We start from the raw sequence: 24056 nt of genomic DNA, 5'->3' as shown, positions 1-24056 counted from the left end.
CAGTCATACTAGTAAATAAAAACTTACATCGGGCAATATGGCGGCGAAGTGAGGATAGCAACACTGGCTGCCGCCGGCGCAGGTCAGACCAGCGCCGCTCAAGTTGGCCCAGGTTTCTGTCGACGCCGGTCCGGGCGAAAATTAGCCGGCGGGCAGCATTATATGCCCGCCGCTTGTCAAGATTCGAGACATAAGGGCCCCTTGACCTCAACCAAGGCCAATAGCTCCTGGGTAGAAAACGCCCTAGCCCTGGTTGAAGTCATAGTGGCAATGGCGCAGTTATTAATTGCAGGTACATATATCACTTTTGCTGCTTGCTGATTGGTGTAAAAAATTGTTTGTTTAGTATTAACTTTATTAATCCTTCTTACATGAACAAACTGGATGCGAATAGAAACTTACGCGGACCGTTCCGATATACACACACCATAACCAACAGCATGCATTCAATGTATAGAGAGGAACTGTATATACAGTGTGCGTAAAAGAATACACGCAAGCGTCTACTAATAAATACGCTGCTAAAAGGGGCCCAATGCAACATGTTGGTGTATGACAATTTCAGACTCATTACATATGTAAGGAAAGCATTATAACGTGATGTTTTGAAATGTGACTCACAAAGCATACACGAACTCCAACAGATACAAGCTGACAACACTCATCATTGGAATGACAGGTGCACACATTTCACGATGTAGCACACAATGCTCCACAACCTGTGTATGTGCATATACAGGTGATTGATCAGGTGCGTGGAGACCTGCGTAATTTAAGCGGCAATTATCGGCGGGAAATATCGGCGTAAATTAGCAAGTACATTGCGGGGAAAAATATACGCCCCCTTGTTCATGGCGGGAGATTAACATATAAATATTCAGTCAGATGCAGGCCAGAATTGCTGCAAACATGTCTAACTCAGACGATTCCGCAGCTGAGGACGCTCTGCAGAGAGCACAAGCAGAATCCCTGCTTGAAGCTTTACAGAAGAGGGAACAGGAGCGGAGAAGGAGGGCTCAAGAGAGAGGTAGCCTGCAAGACCAAGCGGGCCCCTCACTAACAGGCCCTGTTCAACCTCCACCAGCTCCACAAGGGCCAAGCAACCAGCCAGAACAAGAGGTTGCATCTCTCCAAACAGGTGTGACCCAGCAGGTGCATGGTGAGAGAACTGGGGCCACCAGAAAACGAGCTGCAACATCTAGGGTGAGGACTGAGCAGGATACCACCTCCAAAAAGAGAAACCCTGCGTTTGTAGAGGCAGAATGAAGAATTTTAGTGCCCAGAGCACGTGAATGGATAGAATTGCCAATCAGGAAGCCGGGTGCCAGTGCAAGGAGAAACCTTTGGGACAAGATAACAGAGGAAGTGAACCAGGTGTCACCAGTGGTCAGAGATTGGCTATCGGTGAAGAAAAGGCAAGTGTGTTTGTCCCCCTGATAATGTCATATGTGTGTACATATGTTACATGTATGTTTTGAGAATAATAGAAAGGTGTGTTTGTAGATAGTGCTACACTTCAATGTCACATGTGAACACAACCATGTCTAATAACCCACATTGATATATGAAACATGCACCATTGGTGTGATGTGAGGTTATGGGCACAGTTCTGCTCATGTGAAGTATGTGAAGTATGTGATGGGACAAGAGAAAGTGTGTTTTGGAAAGAGTTGTTGTAAAGGTGCCCATACACGTTACAATTATTGTATACAATATTGTATACAATATCGCATCTCATAGCATATTGGTTTAGCGATGAGTACAAAAAGTATGTGCAGCACATACTTTTTGTACTAGATCTCATCTAATCTGATCTCATCGCAAAACCGATATGCTATGAGATGCAATATTGTATACAATAATTGTAACGTGTATGGCCACCTTTACATGTTCCATATGATGCAACTGAAACAAGAATGAGCAAACTGTGCACATGTAGCTGGTGAGAAACTACACATCCCAGTATGCCATCCCATAGTTAAATGACTCCATAATAACCACACTGTCAAGCTATGGTGGAATGTGTAGTTTGACAACAGGTGGAGGTGCCTAATTTGGCCATGGATGATGTCATTTCTGCATAGTGATCTATGTATGTGCATTTAGTGGCCTAATGAATGAGATGAGACACTGAAATGCCTCCTAATGGAGACATTAATGTGTGTGTGGGACACATATGGCTAAAAAACATAAGATCACCCACACTAGGAAATGTCACGTAGTCATGATGTTCACTAGCACAGTGGTGCACATATCTCATGGTGATATTTGTATTTTTAAACTTGTAGGTGGACCGACTTCAAAAGTACACTGAAGAGGAAGATGACTGACCGGTACAACCACAGTATGTCCACCGGGAGAGGTCCTATGCCCGATACTTTGGAGTATACCCCCCTGGAGCAGGACGCCTTGGACGTCATTGATGTGGCCGAGGTCAGGGGGATCTCCAATATGGACAGTGAGCTCCCGGCGGAGGTCTTTGATGCTGCTTTTGATGGTAAGTCACAGTAATGCATTGTATTTTGAAAGAGATTTTTTAGTGCGTATGTGATGGTGACATTTTTTTCAATTATTATCCTAGCAGAAGCAGAAACCCAGGATGTACCGGCAGCATCTTCCTCTGCAGAGCCACAGGTGGAGCAAGTGGTCCAGCCTCCACCAAGAAGACACCCCCAGCCCCAGCCACAGGAGACATGGGATGAGAGCATGATGGTGATGCTGGAGAGGATCGAGCAGCAAGGGGTGGATGCTGCGCTCCGTCAGCAGCAGATTGGGGAATTTTTGGAGGATTCGAAGGCCACAAACAGGCAGCAGTGTGAGGCCTTCAACCGCATGAATGACACTCTGGCGGCTGGCATGCAAAGCATTGGCCAACACCTCAGCCGCCTGAATGACATTCTTGCGGAGCTGCTGCCCACCGCCAGGTCCCTAAGGGACAATCCCCCATCTGCTGGCCCACCCCAAGCTGCTCCCCAACCTTCCACCTCTGCTGACCCTCCTGTGTCCACTAGGGGAAGACGCCGCAAGCCATCTGACCCAAAGGCCCCTGTCCCCAAGGCCCCATCTAAAAGGGGGAAAAAAGGGCCCAAATAATGAGACCTGGTTCACTTCCTCTGTGGTTGGACCCCAAATGTTTAAATTGCACTGGACATCCACTTCCTGAGTTGGCCATCGATCCATTTTCGTGCCATAGGCATTAAAGTTCTTATTTTGACCTCTACAAATGCAGGATACATTTTTGGTGGTGTGTATCTTGCTTAGTATTCACCCTGGTTGTTGCAGTACGTATTCTGGTGTCCCCATTTCTTTCACCATTGCATTTGCAGGGTAACACATGTTTGGAGATATGCAACCTCTTGTTCTGGCTGTTTTTTTTATTTTTGTGTCTATTTTATTTGTTTATTTGATTTATGACATTAAAGTGTCAAGCTGTGATGCTGAACAGCAAATAAATTTATTTTACCAATTAAAACAAAATTGTTGTACAGATGGGGCCGGGCTCATCTTTGCAGGGGATGGCGATGGCGACGCCATCGCCATTCCCTGCTCCCGCGCCATCTGTGTGTCGGAAGGGGACGCGCGCGCACGAGGTGCGCGCGCGTCCCCTTCCGACGGTGCTGCCGTCCCCTTCCGACGGTCGCCCGGTGCCCACACCGGGCGCCCGCACCCCCCCACAGCCTCCTCGGGTCCCCCCAGCCCCCCTCGAGCGGGAGGCGGACAGTATTGCGTCCGCCTCGCCCGCCGGCCGCCCGGATACTGAGACGCACGTGCGTGGGGGACGCACGCGCGTCTCAGTCAGATGGCGCGCCGTGTTGCTGGCGGATCGCCAGCAGCATGCTGCTGGCGATTCGCCAGCAAGCATAAGGCCTGCCCTATCTGTATGTGTAATTTCTTGTGTGAAACAAATACTAGATTTATGTGTACTTACTGACCAGGGTATTTTTGAACATTTGTTGAAGTGTGGTAGAAGTTTCCCATGTGTAACCCTCTCCATGGCCATTCCCATGTTCCTATCCAACTTTTCCCTGCTAATTAGTTTGTGTCAGCACATGTGCAGAGCAACTTAATAGGTGAGAAAGCAGTTTGTGTGCAGGTGAGGTAGCTCCTACAGTAGTAGGTAAAAGCAGGTCCAGAACAATGCTTTCCTCATGGAGTGGGTGAGGCAGACAAACAAGGGTCAAAAGGTACATTTGTGTAGGAATGCATATGTGTCCTCCCTAAAAAAAGATGTGTGAATCGGCCAAACATGATAAAATTGCTTGTGAACAAACATGTATAAGTTTTTAAATATATATGATTTTACAGTGTCATAAGCAGATGTAGGAATCCTTTGTTAGAGAGATGTGAGTGCAATAATGTGATTGGTGGCATCTTACATCCAGAGTGTAGTCAAATCCAATTCATAGCAGATCAGATAGTGGTACAGTTCTGTATTTTGGGTACTATACAAAGATTGTGTGCAAAATAGTGGGCATGGGCTTAAAACATTGCTGAAACATCCTTTGTAGGTGTTAGATGTGGTTTATGTTATTGTATCATAAATACAAAACCTATGTTTGTATTAGAGTGAACACGTTGACACATGTCGACATGTGTAGATTGAGTGTGCTACTGTGTAAAGTCTATGAAAGCATGTAGTGAATGTGTCTAACTGTTTAGCAAATAGCTACCTTAGCATATATAAGCAGGTCTTAAAAAGATTCTTACCTTAAATTAAACAAACCTTTAAATGTCGAGAAGTATAGAAAGATAAACGTGCTGTGTGTGGCTTGCAGGTAGTGAAATCATGGTTTGGACTTAATAGACTGCAGCATTGCTTATTACATTCAGGTGTATGTGTTTGAGTAGTAATCAGCGTTAATTAGCAAACCCAGGCGCACGCTGGCATGCGGTATCTGTAGGGGTGGTTTGAGATGGCGGTTGGCGGCCGCCTGTTTTGTGTCCGAAATGAACGGTGCCTTAGTCGATCGTGCGGTAGTAGCACCGCTCATTTTTGGTGCACACCCCCGTGTACGCCCATATTTACGCCCATTTTCCCTCATTATTTCGGCCGCTCCCCTCATCACGCCCCTATGCCGCCCCCAATGCCCGTACACTCGCGTATAGGTTTTTTCGCACGTAGAGACCCGTACGTAAACGTTGTGGAGTGTTCGCGCCTGCGCATTAGCGAATGTACGCATGCGCAGATCATAAAAAATCCCGGGACGTACGCGTACGGCCCGGCCGCTCCAACCAGAATAAGGCCCTATATGTCTCTATCTGTATGTCTCTCTCTCTCTCTCTCTCTCTCTCTCTGTATGTCTCTCTCTCTCTGTATGTCTGTATGTCTCTCTCTCTCTGTATGTCTCTCTCTGTCTGTCTGTATGTCTCTGTCTGTTTCTTTGTCTGTATGTCTCTCTCTCTCTCTCTCTCTCTCTGTCTCTCTCTCTGTATGTCTCTCTCACTCTGTATGTCTCTCACTCTGTATGTCTCTCACTCTGTATGTCTGTCTCTCGCTCTCTCTCTGTGTCTCCACCTGTATGTCTCTCTCTGTATGTCTCTCTCTCTCTCTCTGTATCTCTCTCTCTCTCTGTATCGCTCTCTCTGTATGTCTCTCTCTCTCTCTCTGTATGTCTCTCCCTGTATGTCTGTCTGTCTCTCTCTGTCTGTCTCTCTGTGTCTGTATGTCTCTGTCTGTATGTCTCTCTCTCTCTGTATGTCTCTCTCTCTGTAGGTCTCTCTGTCTGTCTCTCTCTGTCTCTCTCTATGTCTCTCTCTCTGTATGTCTCTCTGTTTGTCTATCTCTCTCTCTGTGTATGTCTTTCTCTCTGTATGTCTCTCTCTCTCTCTCTCTCTCTCTCTCCATCTCCATCTCCTCTCATTTACTCTCCTCTTTTTCTCCCTCTCCTCTGCTACAACCTCCTCTTTACACCTCGGCCCCTTCCATATAATCTCTCTCTATCTCCCCCCCCCACACACACACACACACACCTGTCACCCTCTCCTCCTGTGGTGGGGGCCCTTTCAAAATTTTGCTATGGGGCCCAGAAGGTAGTAGTTACGCCTCTGGCCATGTCGCTGAAAGGGTGGGCCATACTCGGCTCAAAGCGAATGTCTTGCTTCACATATGGACATCTCTATTGCCACTAAAGGGTGTGTCCTGCAGTGCCATGTGAAAATAAAAGTACTGATTGCTGCCTGAGGTGGTTTGTGACTGTGTAGTTAGAAATTAGGGGTGACATTTACAGAGCCTTCTTTTCCATTCGGCATGATGGGCAGTTGCCCAGAGGACCTGGGACCTAGGGGCCCTCCCCAATGGGAAAGACGGCAGGGTCAGGGCGGTGGGGATCCGATCATCCCGGCGGCGGTGATCAGGGCAGTGGCGGTCCAGGTCCTTGTAGCCCAGCCCGCTGTCCTCATGCAGAACGTGACTGGCCGCCGAGCCCATTCAGCCGGACGGTGATGTTCCTGTCCTCCAGCCGGAACCGCACATTCTTTATGATCTGCCGGGGCTTCATCTCCAGCGTGGTGCGCTGCAGGAGGGGGGTAGCTGCTGCACCAATCCGCTACTATCAGAACAGAGAGCCAGGAACGCACCCCCAGCTGCCACTCTCCCTCACAGCTGAGCCCGCACTCGCTCTCTGTGGCAGCACAGCAGCACTCTTCCCAGAGGTGAGCCACAGACGTGCCGCATCCCCCAGCTCCACTGACAGCTGCTTAAAGCCGGGACAGGACACAGTGACAGTACCACTGATGTCTCACATAGGTGGGTGGGGGGTTGCAGCAGCGGGGTTCCGGGCAGCTGCGGCTACGAGCCTGTATCACTATTTGCGGGGCGGGAAGTGCTGCTGAATTTGAAAAGACTGGCCGGACGCTGATTGGCTGAATTCAGCCAATCATCATTTGTGCAGTCTTTTCAAATTCAGCAGAGCTTCCCGCCTGCCGGCAAATCCCCCATCCTGATACCCGCTGCTGCACAGAGGTGAGAAGGGAGGGGGGTTTGGGCGGGCTCCTGGGCAAACTAATTCAAGGGGGGGCAGTGAATTTGTTTGCCCAGGGGCCCTCACTAATGTTAAGACGTCCCTGGACATTTAATAGGATGTCTTTTGTGATTTTTAATTAAAAAAAACGGCCGAATTCGCAAGTTTTTTGAAAATTGCCCATTATAAAGTATACAACATTGCAAATGTAATAGGATGCGAATTTTGGAAAATGTTACCAAAAATGGCAAAACAAATAGACCAAGTTCAACATGCCGAGTTTGACTGAACGGACCAGTGCGATCTTTGCATGGTTCTGTCCAAAAAAATGTGTAAATGAAAAATGAGCATAACCAACCCAGGCTCAATGGCCGCTCCTGATTGGCTGGTGGCTGGGCCTAACTCCCTGTATGTGGGAGGAACCCGAGATTGTAAACAATCTCATCACATAAAATTTTTCATGCCTCAATTTGCATGCAATTAAATTGTCGATTTCTTCACAAAAAAAATCACAACTTGAAAACATCCGATATGGTGCAATTCCAGAACCTTACTAAAATTGTATCCTATTAAATGTCAGTACCTAGAATTTGCTGTAGCTGAGCTCATGAACATTGGACCTGATGCAGAGGTGGACACTTCTGTGTCTGCTCTAGCAGTTGTTGCTGTAATTGTGGGACTGATGATATGCAAATGCTAGTTTCATTTTACCCATGATGCACTTGCATGCACATACTGTTGACATAGGTGTGTGCACATTAAATGTTAGGGGTGCACAGGCACCCCCTAATGCTATTTCCACTCCAATGAACACATTCCTGCAGCTAGCAATACCAACAATACCATTTACCAAAGTGTTTTGCTTTTAGAACTGTATTCCATTAACAGAAGCACCCAATCAGTTATGTGTGTTTTGCATTGTTAATTGTACTAGACCATTGTCATATCACTACATACCTGCCTCATCCATAGATGTTTTTACTTTATTTGCATGTATTGTTACACAGAGTAATTAAATTAAAAGTGAGATAGACAGGAGACGTTCGATATTGTAGCAAGTGCCAATAGATGATGGTAGACACGCTTGATTGGTAGTGTTAGACACACCCAATGGGCAGTGTTAGACATGCCCAATAGGTGGTGCTACACACAACCCTTTGACAGTGCACCCCGTAATAAAATGTGCTGCACACGTCTATGACTATAGATGTGCAAGCCTTGAGGCACCAACTTTCTTTACCCCTATAACCTGTAATACTATTCATGAGGTTCCAGACTGTTCACTATTGGTGCATTGTAGCATAAAGTGTCTACGCATGAAAATGTACTGAAGGGGAGGCGTTCATTATACCAGTAAAACATATGCTACTTGACTCCAATAGGTGCCCATTTTGATTTCTTAGGCATCATTTGGGTTTTCACTATTTTGCGTGATTTGAGAATGACAGGCAGCGTGCAAAATGTGTTTATTAGAACAACAGATTTTTTAAACATGCATGGGATATCCTTATAAAGGGTTTAGGATCATATTTGGTTTGAGGTAACAATATGTTTAAAAAAGGATGGCAGACTAGATGGGCCAAATGGTTCTTATCTGCCGTCACAGATCAAATTGAAGCACCCCCCTCCCTCTAGATTGTAAGCTCCTTAGAGCAGGGCCCTCCTCCCTCCTGTTCTCACAGCACTCTTCTTGTATTTCAACTACAGCTCTCTTACTCATCTACAATCTATACCTGCATCTATTCTCATTCACTTCCTATATCTCAGCTGTATTGTGTACTAAGAATTGTGCTTTAATTGTGTTATGTCTAGTTCTGTGTACCCTGTACTGTTTTTTTGTGTTCTATATGTACAGTACTGGCTGGTGCAATCACCATGTGGCGCCGCTTATTGGCTGCCTGGGTGCTGCACAGCTTAGTAATTATATGTTCCCCATGTCTGTGTCCCTCATTAGAGTACATCTAGTATATATATATCAGTACTGTTACCGGCTGTGCAATCACCAAGTGGCGCCGCTGAATGGCTGCCTGGCTACTGCACAGCTCGGTAAATATGTTCCCCATGTTCGTGTCCCTTACTAGAATGCGTCTTGTGCATATCTGTATGTGTGATGTACAACTGTACTGCCATTGTTGCCTGTTCCTTGTACTGATAACCCTTTGTATTACAGCATGTGCATTGTTATTTTTAATGTCTGTAAAGCGCCTTGAGTCCTGTTGGAGAAAGTGCGCTATATAAATAAAACTTACTTACTTACTTACTTACTTACACCTGGAGGAAACTCAACACAAATACTGAGAGAACATACCATTTCTAGACAGTCTCACAGTTGTGTGGCAGTAGGCAATGGTGTAAATAGAAATTTTGCGCCTCTCTGCCCAAAACATTTCTATGATTCTAATTCTTATTATATTTTTTTGCCTAAATACTCGTTGCCAGGGATTACATGCTCATTGACAGGAATAACATGCTTGTTGCCAGGGGTTTCATTTCATGCTCATTGCCTGTGGTTTTGTGCTCGCTACTCAGAATCTGTAACTTGTGGGTAGTGAAATACACTACAGAAACTCTAGCGTCTATCCATCTGTCCAGTCAGACTTTTTAGCATCCTCCAGGGCAGCGACCTTTCTTGGAGGTACATATTAAGCAGATTCCATATGGACGGCCAGATACATGGAATGTGCAGAGACCATGTGCCACCACTTGGGCTGCAGTGCTATTGGGTACTGCGCATGTGCAAAGCACTAAAAGTCTATACTTTCAAATGATGGGAGTGGATGCAACTGCACCTGAATGATCCCCAGACTGAATAATGTCTGCTTATTTCACTTTCATTGTACTAGGTACAGTACTTAGGATTCATTTTTTTGGGGCGACTAATTTGTAATATAAGTGGGACTATGAAACACAATATGAATACAGGTGTATGTGGACACATCTACAGATGAGGCCATGCTCATCCTTGCTGTGCCAATCAATATGCACAACATAAGTGGCAATTGGTGCAATCCTGTCACCAACCACGTGTGTCTAATTCACTCCTGCGGCTTATAGAAATGCATTGAGTGGCGATGGTGCAGCGTAGCAATTCTGTGTTGTGTAGGCAACATTGGTGTGCCAAGTAGACACAAGTAGCTGTGATACAGCAACATTGAGCGCTGCTATATCTGTATATGCAATACACCAGTGATTCTCAACCTCGGTCCTCAAGGACCCCCAACAGTGCACATTTTCCAGGTCACTTGGCAGGTGCACAGGTGCACTCATTAGTCACTGACCCATTTCAAAAGATCACAGGTGGAGATAATTATATTACCTTTGATTGTGTGTGGAGACCTGGAAAATGTACACTGTTGGGAGTCCTTGGAGACTGAGGTTGAGAACCACTGCACTACACAATCACATACACAATACACAAAAAGCATACACAATCACAATCCACAGGGTTGTACAGGAGCGTAAAATGCCGCAAATGGGTAGCCCGCCGGTGTGGCTAACAACATCTGTATTCTAGACCACATAGTAGAATAAAATATTGTACAGCTAATAACACATACAAATCTACAAAATATATTTTTCTCCTTAGTGAATGTAATTCTTTGTAAAGCCAACATTTTAGCTGTCACAGTGACCACTTACTGTTGTCTAGAGATTGTATTCTTTATTACCTCTAAAGCAGCTCCTCAAATGAGCCCCTGATGCCATCTACTCGTTATGTAGAAACATTTGGACTGGAAACTGACAGCTGAATTCAATTAAGTCCGTTATCCAATTAATTTAAACTTCACTTACCAGAACTTGAGACAAAACTCGAAATAATGTCAGCGAGGGGATGGCCTTGTCAAGGAGCTGCTAATGCATTTCTCACCTCTGTTCTGAAACCTCTTCACATCTTTTACTGCCGTACAGGGAAAAAACATACATTGCAGTGCCCACTACTTTTAATTATCTTTATTTAAAAAATATTTCAGCCCACATTTACTAAATAAAACAAAAACTACCACAAAAATTACTTTTATTTTACAAGAAATTTATAATTATTATTTTGATTAAAAAAAGTATAAGGTATTATTTTAGTTTTGTACCATATGCTTTATAACAGTGGTAGCCAACCCTAGCCCTCGAGAGCTACCAACAGTTCACATTTTCCAGACAACCAGCTGCACTCATTAATTACTGACACATTTTAAAAGATCCACAGATGGAGCTAATTAGCTCACTTGTGATTCTGTGAGGAGACCTGCAAAACCTGCACTGTTGGTAGCTCTCGAAGACTAGGGTTGGCTACCCCAGCTTTATAATATGAAACATTTACCCTATAATACTGCGGTAGAGATATAATGACAGCTGAAAAATGTATGTTCTCCTTACAGAGAACCACAGCAGTAGTGTGCGACAAGGACTGTACCTCTGGAACCCGGAAGTGCTGTGGAGAGTACTGCCAGAGTCTGGACAGTTAAGAAGCATGGTCTTTATCAGGAGCTGTGACACTGTTGGCATTATTATTAGAGATGTGCAGCGGCCACTTTTCGGGTTTTGGGTTCTGATTACCTTGAGGTTTTGGGTTCTAATGGGTTTTGGCAAAACACCTCCTAAGTGTTTTGTGTTTGGATTTTTTGGGGTTTTGGGTTCTGATTTTTTTGTTAAAAAAGCATAAAAACTGCTAAAATCGCAGAATTTGGGTGGTTTTTTTGCTCCTACGCTATATTAACCTCAATAACATTCATTTCCAGTCTATTCTGAACACCTCACACCTCACAATATTGTTTTTAGGGCAAAAGGTTGCACCGAGGTAGCTGGATAACTATGCTAAGCCACACAAGTGTGCGGCACAAACACGTGGCTCATGTAAGAGTGGCACTGCAGCGGAGTTATGTCACAGAACAGCTCCACTGGAGTGCAATTAATATATGTCAGTGGGTATGCCCCAGCAGGCAGTTATACAGATACAGCAGTATTAGGCAGTGAGCCCCAGACCACACAGGTAGATATACAGCTGTATTTATTAGGCAGTGAGCCCCAGACCAGACGGTAGATACGGCAGTATTAGCCAGTGAGCCACAGACCAGACAGGTACGGCAGTATTAGGCAGTGAGCCCCAGACCAGACAGGTACGGCAGTATTAGGCAGAGAGCCCCAGACCAAAAAGGTAGATATACGGCAGTATTTATTAGGCAGTAAGCCCCAGACCACACAGGTACGGCAGTATTAGGCAGTGAGCCCCAGACCACAAAGGTAGATATACAGCAGTATTTATTAGGCAGTGAGCCCCAGACCACACAGGTAGATAAGATATACGTCACTATTTATTAGGCAGTGAGCCACAGACCACACAGTAGATACAGCAGTATTAGGCAGTGAGCCCCAGACCACACAGGTAGATATACGGCAGTATTTATTAGGCAGTGAGCCCCAGACCAGACGGTAGATATGGCAGTATTAGGCAGTGAGCCCCAGACCACACAGGTAGATATACGGCAGTATTTATTAGGCAGTGAGCCCCAGACCACACAGGTAGATAGATATACGGCAGTATTTTATTTATTAGGCAGTGAGCCCCAGACCACACAGGTAGATATACGGCAGTATTTTATTTATTAGGCAGTGAGCCCCAGACCACACAGGTAGATATACGGCAGTATTTTATTTATTAGGCAGTGAGCCCCAGACCACACAGGTAGATATACGGCAGTATTTTATTTATTAGGCAGTGAGCCCCAGACCAGACGGTAGATACGGCAGTATTAGGCAGTGAGGCACAGACTAGACAGGTACGGCAGTATTAGGCAGTGAGCCCCAGAACACAAAGGTAGATATACGGCAGTATTTATTAGGCAGTGAGCCCCAGACCAGACGGGAGATATGGCAGTACTAGGCACCAGACAGGTAGATAAGACAGTACTACTAGGCACAAGACAAGTAGATAGATACGTCAGCAATACTACTATTGTGCACCAGCAGAATTTATAATAATTAATTATTAGGTACTGCTTGGCAGTGGCACACGTCAGTGAACCAGCAGCATGTAATTATTTTTTACAGTCCCACACAGCACAATTATTATCTTTGAATTAAATTAGATATACCTGTAGCAGCCTAGTATGTACTAGGTAGGTACACTAGGTAGGCAGTAGCACTGTCAGTGGCAACAGTGGACTGAGTAACTAAATAATACTGGCAGATTCAGTGCAGGCAGCCCCAGTGGACTATATATATTATTTAATATAATTAATTAATTATTAATATATAATAAATGGCACAGCACAGCACCAGAGGTATGCCCCAGCACAGAGGAGACAGTAGTACTACAGGCAGGTACACAGTTAGACTGTTCTCCTAAGCAGAGGAGAACAGAGTACACAACAGCACTGAGGGAGACAGCCCCAGCAAATAAAATAATTAATTACAGCACAGCAGCACACCAGAGGTAGACCGCACAGAGGAGACCGTAGTACTACAAGTACACAGTTAGACTAAACAGCAGCACTGAGAGACAGCACCAGCGATTGCAAAAGCTCAAGGTCAACCTCAAGTTTAAGCCCCAGCAGCAGCACCAACACACCCTCTCCCAACCCACTACTTGACTGGAGTGAAGATGGCGGGCGCGGCAGCCGCTTATAAAGCCTCGCGAAATCCGACGCCGGGAGATGACGTTCTAATCACGCGGACGGACCGAGTCAGGCGGGAATCTCCGAGCGCTGCTCGGAATCGGGCTCGGAATGATGACGTCCGTGGGGGCTCGGATCTCTGAAATTCGAGCCCGCACATCTCTAATTATTATTTGTCATAGTGTCAATTGTTGGGACTATGGTTTGTGGAACAACTATTGGTGGCAGAGGACCCCACCTCCTTTGGGTGTACAATGCAGCCTATCTCATAGAAACATAGAAACATAGAATTTGACGGCAGATAAGAACCACTTGGCCCATCTAGTCTGCCCCTTTTTTTAAACATGTTACCTCAAACCATATTTGATCCTTATTTTATGTAAGGATATTAATATGCTTATCCCAAGCATGTTTAAATTGTACTACTGTATTTGCGTCTACCACCTCTGTTGGGAGGCTATTCCACTTATCTACTACTCTTTCTGTGAAAAAATTCTTCCTCACATTTCCCCTGAATCTTCCTCCCTCTAGTTTCAGTGCATGTCCTCGTGTTCTGTTGCTCCTCTTCATGTGAAGAATGTCTCCCACCTGTACCTTGTTAAAACCCTTGATATAGGGGCGTGGCCTAGACTCCGGGCAGGGAAGACGTGTTCCTGCTGAGCTCCGGGTCTGGGCACCTCTATAACATCATTGGGCCGGACCTGGGAAGCTATTCCAGCACCCTGCCACCCCGGACTGTCCCCGGCGCTCACCTGGGGCTGGCGTTCCTGTCGGCGGAGACAGAGGGCGGCGCACACGTCGCACGCAGACCGCGGCCTTCCTGGTGTACGGGAGCCGCGGCCTGGATTTCTGGAATCCCGCGGACCCGCGGCAACGCAGCTATCGGAGCCGCAGGCATCAGTCGGCGCCGTGAGACCGGGGTGAGTGTCAGCCATCTCCCCCGCTGTCTCCCCCGGCTCCCTCCCGCTACGATAACCGGCAGACGGGGGCGCTCAGTCCCCCATCAGTGCATGGGCTGACGGCCTGGTCAGACCCTGGAGCTGCGGCAGGGGTGAGGGATCCCTCCATCCCCCCTCACCCTCTGACCCCCCCTCAACTTACCTGGAGCTGTGATTGCGGGGCATACATAAGCCCCCCCCCCCACCTTGTGGACTGTGACAGTGGGGCCTGCAGGACCGGATAGGTCAGGGCACCTGGAATCCAGCACAGACACCAGCACCACTGTGGGGTGATTGACAGCTCCTGACAACACCTTGGGGCTGCTGTGGACATATGTAGCATTGGGGGCAAGCATCTCCAGAACTGTTTGTGTTTTGCCCCGCTCCCCCCTCCCCCTCTCATTGTCTGCATACCCCTTCATACTCCCTGCTAGCCTGAGGCACCCCCTGGCTGACAGTTAACCCCTCACCTGAATGCCCCGATAGTAAAAAGACACACTGCAATATTAAACTACTGGACTTGCTTAACTGGCCGGCCTTATTCCCCTCCATCCTACACCTGACAGCCTAGCTACCCTTTGTGGAGCTCCTAATTCACCACACCCCTTGGTCGCTGTGCTAGGGCGGCTGTAGAGTGGGCCGCTGCTGCCTTGAAGAGCGGTGTCGGCTGAAGTACACGCCACTGCCCACCGCAACCTGCTGCGTTACTGAGCTGAGGGCTGCAAGATTCCTTCCCTTCTTCCCCTCCTAATCTTTTGTCAACCACTGGTGTTGCCCATTTATAACCGTTCTGCTACTCTGCCCCTGGCGGCTGGGCCTGCTGCTGGTCACGGACCCGCTAGCCCGTCAGGTCGCAAATTCATCACAAGATTAGATTCCATCCTCTTAATCACCTTATACTGCTAGGTCAACATATGCCTGGAATGGATAAATTTGTGGCTAAGCCCCAGAGGGGCTCGAGGAATCTACAGCAGGGAAAAGGCAGAGTTAAGGATGTCACCCCTGGGTCCTCTCCCGAGTCCCGCCCCCCCGGCGCGGGACCCTCCAAGGCCGTTGGCGACTCTGACCCCCCATCTCCCCTTCTCCGGGACCTGGTCTCAACCAACGAAATTACGTCCATATTGGCCTCCCTCCTGGACCAGAAATTGACACCGCTCAAAGAGTCAATAGATTCCGCCCTTGCACAAATTATCCAACACGACCAACGCTTAACCGAGGCAGAACAGAGAATATCCGATCTGGAGGATGAACTGAACACCACCAAAGCCACTGTCTCCTCGCAGGAAAAGCTATTGTCTTCCATTCACGACAAGTTGGAAGATTTGGAAAATCGAAACAGGAGAAATAACATCAGGATCATCGGCATTCCGGAGAGTGTCAAGGCCGCGGCCCTCATGCCCCTTGTCTCCGAGTGGCTGCCGCGCACTCTGGGCTGCGTTTCACCAACCGGTGAGATCAAGGTAGAAAGAGTACACCGGATCGGCCCAGATCGACAACAATCCAGGGACAGGCCTAGGCCAGTCATTCTTCGTATCCTGAACTATGCCGACAAAGTTGCCCTAATGGATGCCTATAGGAAATGCTCAAATCTGCAATATGAAGGAACTAAACTGCTGCTCTTTCAAGATTTTTCTTATCTTGTTGCGATGAGAAGAAGAGAATTTTCTCCAATTTGCAAGAAGCTGTTTGAGTTGAATTATCGTTTTGCTCTACTCTATCCAGCTAAACTCCGAGTCTTCCACGATGGCAAGCCCTACTTTTTGGACACCCCACAGTCTGCACAAAATTTTGTTGACTCTTTGTCCTCGCAGGCTTCTTCAAATATGGACGATGCAGACTGAGCCTGTGAGTATAGGCAGTTGCCTCACCCATCACTCCTGATAAGTTCATACCTACAGGACTAATAATCTACCACCGATATCTTCTCTTTTATACATGTTTGCTACGTTATATGCTTGTTTCTGCTAATCTTGGTGGCTGGCCTGAACTTGTTTGTGTTCCAGACCACCTTACCAATTACCAAACTAGGAGGGCTATACTTGATGCAGGGGGCTCGGTGGATAGGGCTGCGGCACCCTGCTGGTGTGGGACTTCCACAGTGTGCACTGGCCTCGGTGGCGTTGCCCGAGCCCTGATTCCCTTGTCTCCCCTCAGGTACTTAGTTGTCAACTATCTTTTATGTTGGTCATTACGGCCAGCTATTTGGGTCTTTAAAAATGTTAAAACGTTTGTGGTTTCCATAACCTTTTTATTTTGTTTCGATGGTGCAGGTTATATGTTACATGACACGGAATGGTGCTATGAATCATCTCTGCTCCCCTATAGTCTGCTCGCTGGGACAGGCTGGGGACTCTATGTAGATTTATTGATTAATACCCATAAGGCTAGGGCTGGAATAGGCTAATGGCACACACTACGCCTTATTGTTCAACTAGAACACAATCCACCTTGAAGTTTGTATCGTGGAATGTGGAAGGGTTGAATTCACCGGTTAAAAGACGTAAAGTAGTCAAACATCTGAAACGTATACGTCCAGATGTGGCCTTTTTACAAGAGACGCACTGGGACGCCAAAGATCCCAACGTGCTTAGAGACTCTTGGATCGGTGAATTTCGGGCTGCCTCATTCTCGGCTAAGCGTAGAGGTGTCTTAATACTATTTAGAAAACATTTACCTTATACGATTAGGGATACATGGTCTGATCCAGAAGGCCACTTTTTGTTCATCAAGATCGAGATATGTGGTTCTCCATACACGTTAGCCACAATTTATGCTCCCCCTAGTCCTAATGCCCCCTTTTATACTTCATTATACACCAAATTATTGTCTTGGCGGGAAGGGGAACTGATAATGGGTGGGGACTTCAATAATGTATTGTCAGAGGGGCTGGATAGGTCGGGACGACGTGTTGGGGCTAGAACGAGCGCTTTCTCCTCCCCCCTTTCCCTGCTTCTTGACTCACTGGGTTTGTGTGATCCCTGGAGATGCCAACACCCTACCTCCCGGGAATATACATTTTATTCTCACCCTCACGACACGTCTTCACGCATTGATTTTTGGCTGATTACTACCTCCCTATACCAACGTGTGTTGGAGTCAGGTATAGGTCCAATAGATCTGTCGGACCATGCCTGGACTTGGTTCACACTAACTCTAAAACATCCCCTTACTACCTCATACAACTGGAGGTTTCCCTCCTACCTGGCCCACTCATCAGACTTTAAATTGCATTTACAGCACGCCTTTTCCACTTATGCCTCAGATAATGCCCAACATCTAGATGATATCCACCTGTTTTGGGCAGCGTCCAAACCGGTTGTTAGGGGCCAGGTGATGGAGTATGTAGCCAGGAGACGCAAAAAATTAAACATTGCCATTACTGAGCATGGTAGCCGCCTATCTAAAGCCTACAATGATCTACTTCTTCAAAATTCTGACACAGCCAAGACGGTATATATGGAGGCCAAGCGGGCATACGACTCCTTGTGCAAAGAGAGAGCCCAATTTTCTTATGATATCTCACGCAACAAATTTTTTCGTAGCTCCAACAAGACGGGGAGACTGCTGGCCAACTTGGTGCGCTCGCAATTCACCCCCCTACATATTCTCCAGATAACCACCCCGAGTGGATCCTTAGCTGCTGACTCTAGAGAAATCTCGATAGCATTTCAGGATTACTATAAAAGCTTATATACGGCCCCTATTGACAAGCCCCTAGAGGGCCTACATTTCCTGCAGCAAGCTCAACTACCCAAGCTGACAACAGAAGAAAGTGAGTCCCTTAGTGCCCCCATATCAGAACCAGAGTTGTCAGCGGTCATTAAATCCTTAAAAAAAGGCAAGTCCCCGGGCCCCGACGGCTTCAGTGCCGAATATTATCAGATAATGAAAGATGGTTTGATCCCTCATCTTCTCCCCTTATATAACTCTATGCTGCAGGGCCGCCCACCACCCTTAGACTTCACAGCCGCTCGCATTGTCGTATTCCCAAAACAGGGAAAGGATCCTTGCCTTGTGCAATCGTATCGCCCTATATCGCTTTTAAATCAAGATCTAAAAATCTTTACTGCACTGTTGGCCAGCAGGCTCCAACCGATTCTGCACAGGATTTTACATCCGGCTCAAAACGGCTTTGTGAAGGGCCGCACCTCTGTGCACAACATTCGTACACTGGCAGCGGCACTAACACAGTATAGACACCTGAAAAACCGAGAAGCGATAATAGTCAGCTGTGACGCTGACAAAGCGTTTGATCGCGTCTCCTGGTGCCATCTCCTAAGACTATTCGAGGTGCAAGGCTTCGGGGGAAAATTTATAAATGTTTTCAAAATGCTGTATGCCTCCCCTGAGGCCTATGTAACAATAAATGGTCTGAACTCACCCTCGTTCAGGCTAGCCAGGGGGACACGCCAAGGCTGCCCGCTATCCCCTTTGCTATTTAATATAGCACTTGACCCCTTGATACGCACCTTTTTACGGGAACCCTCCTGGCGTGGCCTGGATTTGGGTGGGTCGGAGGTGAAGGTGTCTGCCTTCGCCGACGACCTCCTCTTATACATTAGTAACCCTAGAGTTGCCCTTCCTGGACTGCGATCAATCCTAAACACCTTTCGTGATATTTCTGGCTTTATGGTGAACTACCAGAAGACCGAAGCGATGGCCATTTACTCTGAGGCCCGTGCGGGTTGGGGGGATACCTTCCCTTTTCGATGGAATACTGATTACCTAACGTATCTTGGCCTACGTTTCTCGAATAACATATCAGATGCATATAAATTAAATTATTCCCATTCTATTTCTCAAATGCTTGCGGACTTTCAAAGGTGGAAACACCTGCCGCTATCGTATTTGGGACGTAGCAATCTGTTTAAAATGGTTTCATTCCCCAGACTTTTGTATGTGGTCCAGATGCTTCCCTTCTTGTTAAAAGATCAAGATATCTCGAACATTAATAGAGCCCTCACTAAATTTATTTGGGCAGGTAAACGACCCCGTGTTTCTCAACTGAAACTTCAGCAACCGCCGTTTAACGGAGGTATCAATTTGCCTTGTATTCAAGATTATGCCCTTGCAGCCAATCTACGCTATGCGCTAGACTGGGTGAGCAATACAAACAATTACACCTATAGATCCTTAGACCAATCTTTTCTTCAAGGATGCACACTAGACGCACTCCTCTACATGCCACCCTCGCTGGCACCACCCTCTGTCAAAGAGAACCCATTAATCTACACCCCCTACCTTGCATGGCGCACCACACGTCGGCGGCTGAACTTACCAACAAACATATCTTTACATACGCCATTGATTCATAACTGCGATTTCCAGAGGGGGAGCCCAGACTCTATTTTCTTTACTTGGCATCTCCAGGGACTACGCTCTTTATACCAATTTTTAGATACAGATTATGCCACACCTCTTACCCTCTCCCAGCTAAAAGACCGCTACCCGCAGCTGCAGATCCCCCTGTTTGCATACTTCCAGGCTCGGAGCTATGTGACTAAGAGTGTCACAAAATTACACAGGGAGGGCTTGGACAGGGCGTTTGACCTCATGATTATTTACCGTAAGGGCGAACCGATACCTACCTCTACTCTCTACAACCATATACGCATCAACCTTGACCTAACCAAAGTTAAAAAGGGGTTGACGCACTGGAATGCCGTTTTCCCAGAGATCCCAATCCCATCCATTATCAAAGCCACGTTGTCTATAAACAAACTACTCGTATCGGCATCCTATGCCGAAATGCAGTTTAAAATCCTGCATAGGGCCTACTACACGCCCAAACATAGGTTTCTGATGGGTATAGCGGATAACTCTAACTGCTTTAAATGCGGATCCCCAGAAGCGGATATTTATCATTGCTTATGGGCATGTGACGTAATACAATCCCACTGGCTGGAGGTTCAGGGCTATATTAATAATGTTTTACAGATACCCTTCACCATGACACCCTCCTGGGCGTTCTGGAACATACACCCGCAGGGCTCACACACTCCCCTCACTCGAGGCAATAAATGCCTTCTAGCTAAAATTGCAGCTGCCACAAAAAAAACTATCCTTTCCCAATGGATCCACTCAGTCACTATTCCTCTACAACTTATGCTCCCGAGACTAAAATATTTGTATCAGATGGACTGGATCGAGTGTCTACTCGATGCAGAATCCAGGGCCTCAAAATTCTTCAATACCTGGCTACCGTTTGTACAATCCCTTCCCAATCATGAAAAAGATCGGGTAAAACAGGCAGTCCAGCTCACCACTTGGTACAACCTGGCCACCCTAGAAAGGGGACACCCCCCTTTCTAATCCACTGCTTGACGGCCTGCCCCCAACACCGGATTACTTAAGGCTCAAACTGCCGTACTATGTTTGATATAACCTCTATTCAGATCTTACCGTGTTTCACTGTCAAATATTGTGCAGCAATACTCTCCGTCTACCCAACACAAGCCTCATGTCCCACGCCACCTTAATAGTAGACTATTACCTCATGTATATGGTCATAACTAGTGGATGTGTTCTCTTATACGATTAACAGTGTGCCTTTTGCCAAAACATGTCTATGCACCATTTCGTTATCTTTTTGCTATATGCTTGATTGTCAAATTTAATGTACCTCTTGTGAACCATAACTGCTTTATCCCAATAAAAATATTAAAAAAAAAAAACAAAAAAAAAAAACCCTTGATATATTTGAAAGTTTCTATCATGTCCCCCCTTTCCCTTCTCTGCTCTAAAGTATACATATTAAGATCTTTTAGTCTTTCCTGGTACGTTTTGTGATGTAGGCCATGCACCATTTTAGTTGCTCTTCTTTGTACAGTCTCTAATGTATTTATATCCTTCTGGAGATATGGTCTCCAGAACTGAACACAATACTCTAGGTGAGGTCGTACCAATGACCTATACAGTGGCATTATTACTTCTTTCTTTCTACTGCTGATACCTCTCCCTATGCAACCAAGCATCTGACTTGCCTTCTTCATTGCTTTGTTACATTGCCTACCTGCTTTTAAGTCCCCTGAAATAGTGACACCTAGATCCCTCTCTTCCTCTGTAGTTTCCATTATAGTGCCATTTATACTATATTGAGTCTTTGGATTTCTGAGACCCAAGTGCATGATTTTGCATTTTTTGGCATTAAACTGTAGTTGCCATTCTCTTGACCATTTCTCTAATCTGCCTAGATCCTCAATCATTTGTTTTACCCCTCCTGGTGTGTCTACCCTGTTGCATACCTTTGTGTCATCTGCAAAAAGGCACATTTTACCCTCAATTCCATTTGCAATATCACCAATAAAGATATTAAAAAGCACCGGTCCAAGTACAGATCCCTGGGGTACTCCACTTGTAACCTTTCCCTCCTTTGACTGTACTCCGTTTACTACAACTCTCTGTTTTCTGTCCTGCAACTACGCTCTTATCCATTCAACTATATTAGAATCCAATCCCAAACTTTCAAGTTTATTTAACAGTCTGCGATGTGGGACAGTGTCAGAAGCTTTACTAAAGTCTAGCTAAGCTACATCTACAGCCCCACCTTGATCTATTACTTTAGTCACCCAGTCAAAAAAGTCAATAAGATTTGTTTGACATGATCTTCCCCCAGTAAACCCATGCTGTTTTAGTAATGGTGTCTACATACTAAGCTTTGTAGAGAGATAAAGTGAATCGAGATAAAGTACCAACCAACCAGCTAATTGTCCAAACACAGCCAGTAACATGGGAGTTAGGTGCTAATTAGTTGATATTTTATCTCTGTCAACTCCATCTCTCTCCAAGACTTGCTCTGGTACCTACTGCAGACACCAAAATCTAGCATTCTTTTCAGAGCAGGATACCATCCACTATGTCATGGCGTGAGAATAAAATAGTGTGCCGAGCGCATCAAGGCACCGTGCCTGAAGCATGGCAAACTATGGTGTCCATGTCAGCATTCCGTACAAAAAAACAAACACGTCGACCTTTTGATTGTCGACCTTCCCATTGTTGACCTAATGCTTGTGTCGACCTTCCAACCCTGTCGACCTTAGTCATGTCAACCTATTTCAGGTGTCTACCTAAGCTTGGTCGGCCTTTCAGTAGTCGACTTAATGCATGTCAACTTAAATAGGGTCAACCCAATGACCCATACCAATTATTATGGCAGTCCGCCTTGCAAAATTCCCATATCCAAGTACTGTGATGAGGCCAAATGTTATGCTGCACAGATGTTTTATATTCACTTGTCAACACAGTTTGACTTACAGTATTGGCCACATCACAGGCCACTTTTCAGTGCTGGCCAGCGTCAGGCTGGAGGGCAGAATAAATTCATTACCCATTATAAAATGAAAAGTCGTGATGAACAGGACTGCCTGCACCCACTTTCTGCATTTCAGCAGCCATGTGTTTGTTGGTGGTGGGCCCTCTGTGTAGATAGCCGGTGGGTATCTGTCAGCTCTTAAAATTGTTATTTGTGTCTAAAAAGCAAGTGGTAAGCTCTTCAAACAGGGTGATGGGGACGGGGGAGAGTAGGTCGGGTGTAACTTTCAGTGAGAGTGTCATTGTGAGTAATTAAAATGCCACCAGACTCTGGGGGAGATTCTCTAAGAATCTCCGCACCCCTTCGCCGCCCATCGCATTTATAATTATCGCATATGTTGTAACATATGCGATAATTAAGGCAAAGGACAGCTCTTGCGTTAAGAGCTGTCCTTTGCGGTGAGAGTCGCCGGGTCCCAGCAGGTCCCGGCGGCTCCCCCCTCCCTCACACACCCGGCGCTGCTGCTGCTGCGCCGGGCTCTCCTCCTCCCTGCACCCGGAAGAGGATCAGTGCAGGGAGGAGGTCACAGGTCCGGGCAGCACAGCACTGTGCTGCCCGGACACAGGTGAGGGGGCGGCGGGGGGTCGGCGCGGGGCGGCGGAGGGTTGCGGTTGAAGCCCATTGGCTTCTATGGGGCATCGCCAGATTTTTATGGCGATGCCCCCCGCTGCGGTAACCCGGCGGGGGATGCTTACAGCATCCCAAAATGCGGTAAAAACCCAGATAACAGGGTTTTTACCGCATTTTTCGCTTAGAGAATCTCCCCCTCTGTCCTTTGCACAGAATCCACCCTCCACCTTCCTCAATTAGGGCTGCTTCAAAAATTTCCAAGAATGGTTTTCCATCCCAATACACCATCACCTTCAAGATCTGCCATTGGATGAATTAATGGTCCCTGCAAGTGGTGACAGCAGCACAGTCCAAAATTCAAATAGGGAAACAACACCAACTGACACCAATCCCACTGGAGATATTTGGCAGAGTTTATAGTGGCAGTTGGTGTAGCTACTCTATTTGAATTTTGGACTATGCTGAAGCTCCAACCTCTGGAACCACCACCGATTCCTACAGAGCTCTCTTCAAGAGGATTAAGGGCTAGATGTACAAAGGTTTCAAAATCAATAACGTGAAGAGTGATAAACAACCAGGTTGTTTGTCACTCCCCAGTGTTATTGTATATAGACTATGTCCCTTGATATCCAGAAGCATTATCCAGTATGCTGCTGCTGAGTACACGGCT

At 46.5% G+C, this 24056-nt stretch overlaps 1 protein-coding gene across 3 annotated transcripts in view; it reads left to right on the top strand.

The window, feature by feature from the left end:
• METTL4 (methyltransferase 4, N6-adenosine) overlaps positions 1 to 24056 on the top strand; it is a 212860-nt gene that overhangs the window by 176865 nt on the left and 11939 nt on the right. For 2 of the 3 annotated variants that reach the window (XM_083187561.1, XM_083187560.1), the window contains one exon: positions 11333 to 11631. The exons of the other annotated variant lie outside the window; for it this stretch is intronic. In XM_083187561.1, the coding sequence (XP_083043687.1) occupies positions 11333 to 11616 (284 nt within the window). In that variant the 3' untranslated portion in view covers positions 11617 to 11631. Of the gene's footprint in view, positions 1 to 11332; positions 11632 to 24056 lie in introns of those variants that run through there. 3 annotated transcript variants of the gene reach the window in all.

The sequence above is a fragment of the Crinia signifera genome, chromosome 5 (genome assembly GCF_055691185.1).
Source record: "Crinia signifera chromosome 5, ASM5569118v1, whole genome shotgun sequence".
NCBI lineage: Eukaryota > Metazoa > Chordata > Amphibia > Anura > Myobatrachidae > Crinia > Crinia signifera.
This window is presented reverse-complemented; position numbering and strand designations above follow the sequence as displayed.